The sequence below is a fragment of the Notechis scutatus genome, chromosome 12, assembly GCF_049901735.1.
Source record: "Notechis scutatus isolate UNSWTSFEM ecotype Mainland chromosome 12, rNotScu1.2, whole genome shotgun sequence".
Lineage (NCBI taxonomy): Eukaryota > Metazoa > Chordata > Lepidosauria > Squamata > Elapidae > Notechis > Notechis scutatus.
Window position 1 is genome coordinate 13,196,545 of NC_142020.1, and position 4,380 is coordinate 13,200,924.

Below are 4,380 nucleotides of genomic sequence, written 5' to 3' on the forward strand. Positions count from 1 at the left end.
TGGTTTACCTTCCAGATCCTGGGTGGCCTGTTTTATCCTTGAGTTTGCAAATGTTTGTATGAAAAAATTTGCAACCAAGTGTTAATAATATCCAGAACGTGATGACTTACCAAGTATTCATGTGAGAGAACAAAAAGTATTTTAAAATAAGGCATAGAATCATAACTTCAAATCCAGCATTGTTTTCTTTTGCAGTTGGTTTTCTTCTGAGGTCAAGTATTCAGCCAGCTGGTCGCGAGAAACTGCCTTTGGTAGTATTTTAATCAGCCCCAAGATGATCACCGATCATTGGCCAGATATAGTCCTCAGAGCTCTCCACAGCTTGGTCCAAACCGATGCGTCTTGCGTTTCGTGTCGGTCCCAAGGGGAAGCTTTCTGAATGTTGTATAACAGCAGAGATGGACAAGCACAACCTGACTGTGTCCCAAGTGTTTACAAGAACAAGCCTTTAGCAGTTCAGCTGCGTGTGTCTAAAAGCAGAAACCAGACCAAGGTCTTCAGATGTTTCTGGATGACCACCTTAAGGTTGAAGTCAACGTCTTCTGGGCTGCTTGTAACGGACTGAGATGTTTCGTGTCGAAAGATAGGATTTCATGGAAGTTTTACGAAGTCACATCCGCCCAGGGATTGTTGTGACGGAGAACTCAACTGATGGAAAGCGATGATTGATGTCTTCCTGAAGCCCCCCGAGATCCATCTGATCTGCTGACGTGTTTTTTAAAGCACATTATGTGTCGTCAAACCAAGTCCTTGTGGCATAGTGGAGACCTACCTGCAGGGTTTAACGAGGGACTTGTAAATGTGTAATAAGTAAGTCAGGAATGTTGGTGAAAATTAACTTCAAGACTTGGCCTATTTGGATACGCAGATGATTACGTCTTGGTTTTTTCTTTCTTTCTTGAAAGGAACGAGCATTTTAGATGCTTTTCACTGACTGAACTCTTAATTCTTGGGTATCTGTGCAATGCTGTCTGCTTTTGTTTACAATTCTTTTTAACACTGCTGAATGTGCAATTAATGATAGAAAATCTAAAAGCCACGGTCTTCGGTTCGTGTTAGTACAAACCAGAAAGATCATTTTAGCTCTGTATCAAGATTTATAATACAAATCTATAGAGCTGATAAAAGGTTGGTGTGATTGTCTCTAAGAAGCAAATCCAGATCAAGTTGATTAGAGGATTCTTCAAAAGTAATTGCGGTCCTAATGATGATATCTTTTTAGATGATGTTTTTGGAAAGATCTTCTAGCAGAAAGGAAATAGGCTGATTTTTAACGCATTCACTTCCTGGAAAAATTACGGAAATCCAGGAATGTACGTGCTTTTAAAAACAAATGTATTTCAGATGTGGAAGCAAACTAAATTTGAATTTGGCATTCTTTTTTAATCTTATTCTGGTTTCAGTGGCAAGGAAGGTCAGTAATGGGCTTTTTAAAAAAAAAGTACAGGTGGTCCTTGACTTACCACAATTGGAATCAGCATCTCTTTGTTGCTAAGGCAATTGAGTTGCACCCAATTTCACAATCTTTTTTTTTTTTTTTTGCCAAGGTCGTTAAGTGAATCTGGCTTCCTCTGATTTGGCTTTTGCTGATTGGGAAAGTCACAAATGATGACCAAATGATCAAGCGATGCTGCAATTGTCCTAAATAACATGACAATTGCCAAGCACCCAAATTTTGATTACTCGATTGTGGGAATGTTGCGATGGTTAAATGCAGGGACCGGTTTTAACTGTTTTTCAGTGCAACTTTGGTTGCTAAGCAAACGGTTGTTAAGTCAAGGACCGCCTTTAAGGCCAAGACAGAATTCCAGAGTCAAGATTTGAAAAATTTATACTTTCTCTCGCACATATTAATATTTGGTACCTACTTAGCATGCTTCCCATTGAGCTGCCGTAACGTGGATTAGTTTAAACTAATGTGAAACTGGTTTTCTATCAGTTTTCTCTACCATGCTATACAAGAGTGTTATGGGCTCAGTTTGCATTGGGTAATTTTAAAGAGCCTCACAAAAGAGGCCTCTCTCCTTCCAAAATGTGCCAAATATCTACAGTTGGCTCCTGAAACCTCGCTGTTGGGGACGTTTTCGGCTCCATATACAGTATTTCTGCATAAAAACGACCTTGTTGGAATAGATTAAAAAGTGGCATTCTGGAATTTCTCCCGTTGGGTGCAGCAAATGGGACAAAATGATGGAAGGGGTCTAGCAGTGAGGACCGTTGGCCTAAGCATCATCTATAGATAACATCCCAATATTTTCCCCCCATTAAAAATGTTTCCACCCAATCAGCTTGGTGTTTTCTCTCTTTCAGGGTCATAAACGAAAGGTTTCGTGGCAGAGTGTCATAGGCGGACACTGCTGACATGGGCAGCTGTACAGGAAGAGTCACAAGAGTTGCCTTCCATACTGGTTAGAGTCAGGGGTCTCCAACCTTGGCAACTTTAAGACTTGTGGACTTGAAGTCCACAAGTCTTAAAAGTTGCCAAGGTTGGAGACCCCTGGGTTAGACCACGGCTTCTCGACTCTAGCAATTCTAAGATGCGTGGACTTCAACTTCCAGAATTCCCTAGCCAGCCCTGAGGAATTCTGGGAGTTGAAGTCCAAATATCTTAAAAGAGTTGTTAAGAGTCGAAAAACAGTGAATTGACGGAAACCATTTTCTGGTGCAATCTTATCAAGAAAATACAGGTAATCCTTAACTTACAACAATTGAGCCTGAACATTGTGTTGCCAAGACTGTTGTTTTTCCCCCATCTTATGACCTTTCTTGCCACAGTTGTGAATCACTGCAGATGTTAAGTTAGTAACACAATTGTTAAGTGAAAGTAGCTTTCCCGTTGACTTTGCTTATCAGAAGGTCTCAAAAAGGGACCACATGAACCTGGGACGTTGCAACCGTCAAACAGGAGTCGGTTGCCAAGCGTCCAAATTTTGATCACGTGACTGTGGGGATTTGCAATGGTCGCATGAAAAATGGCCATAGGTCACTTTTTCCATGACAGTGTAACTTTGAATGGTCCCTAAATGAACTTTCATAAGTGGAGGATTACTTGTAAGGATTCTTTCAAATTAGGAAGCAAGAAAAACGAAAGCAGAATGGGTGAAGAGGCAGAGAAATAAACCACAATACAAAGCTCAGTTGTGTGTGGCACAAAGAATTTAACCCATGAGGTGCTCAAATTCCCATCCCTGGGGATAAGAATAACAGGATGGCACGCTTGACATACCTCAATGCAACTCACGGAGTCCAAACTCTAAACCCAGGTGTGATTTAAGAATTTATTAAGTCATACATGCAAAACAGACTGCTAACTTGCATTTACCAAAAAAGATCCAATGTAAAAACTTCACAATCTTGCAAACTCCATTTATATATATTTATATTTATATATATATATATATATTTGTTCTAGTAATTGAAAGGTTGTTGGGGGAAGAAATCAACGTGTTCTTGCCAGCATCTGACGTACAGAACCTCACAAGCCTGATTACCTTTATTAGACCAGGATCTTGAAAACGTTAAAAATGAGCCATGTCAGTGTTGGTAAAATTAATACAGCTTCAGGATACCTGGCAGATAAAAGAGACATTAGCCAGAGGGAAAAAGTGGGGTGAAATTATTTTTTAAAAAAGTGATTGATCAGCTGCCCTTGGTTTTTACACCAAGTTATCTTCAAGACTGAAGAAAGCTTTTTAAACCAGGGGTCTCTAACCTTGGCAACTTTTAAGACTTGTGGACTTCAATTTCAGCAAGCTGGCTGAGGAACTCGGGGAGTTGAAGTCCACAAGTCTTAAAATTGCTAAGGTTGGAGACACCTGGTTTAAACCATGTACATAATTAGGACGGGGAGATAGAAGGCTACGTTTGACTACTCTTATCATCAAAAAATAAGTGGCTAATACAAATTTTTTAAAAATGATTTAAAATACAAATTAATATTGCTCAGGAGGAGATTCTATCAGAAAAGCATCCAGCAAGAACATGTGGGAGAGAGGACTAGCTCAAAATTGTAATAAGCTTAAAGTCCTACCAAAATAATATGAACAAATATTCTAGAAAAACACTCCAACCTGCTGCTCAGCTGTTCATTGGCTGCTGGAAGGAGTCCTTTTGTGGTTTTTTTTTAATCATACAAGAGAGAAAATAATACCCCCTTGGTTTTAAACTAGTGTGTTGAAAATGTAGTGTAAATTGATCTTTACAGTGTCGAAATACTGTCTGGTCAATTCTGTTCCACCAAGTCAGTTGTCTTTCCTCCGAGGAAATAGTATTCTGCCGTGAAGGAAGACAAATACATTTCTAGGAAAAAAAATTTGCTTTAATCACAGACCTTAGTTGATTTGACATATGTATATATATATATATATATATATATATTAA

At 39.2% G+C, this 4,380-nt stretch overlaps 1 protein-coding gene across 2 annotated transcripts in view; it reads left to right on the forward strand.

Moving 5' to 3' along the window:
- DAGLB (diacylglycerol lipase beta) overlaps positions 1–4,380 on the forward strand; it is a 39,514-nt gene that overhangs the window by 19,335 nt on the left and 15,799 nt on the right. Inside the window, exon 16 of one of the 2 annotated variants that reach the window (XM_026687354.2) lies at positions 196–2,284. The exons of the other annotated variant lie outside the window; for it this stretch is intronic. Coding sequence (XP_026543139.1) covers positions 196–379 — 184 coding nt within the window. The 3' untranslated portion in view covers positions 380–2,284. Of the gene's footprint in view, positions 1–195; positions 2,285–4,380 lie in introns of those variants that run through there. 2 annotated transcript variants of the gene reach the window in all.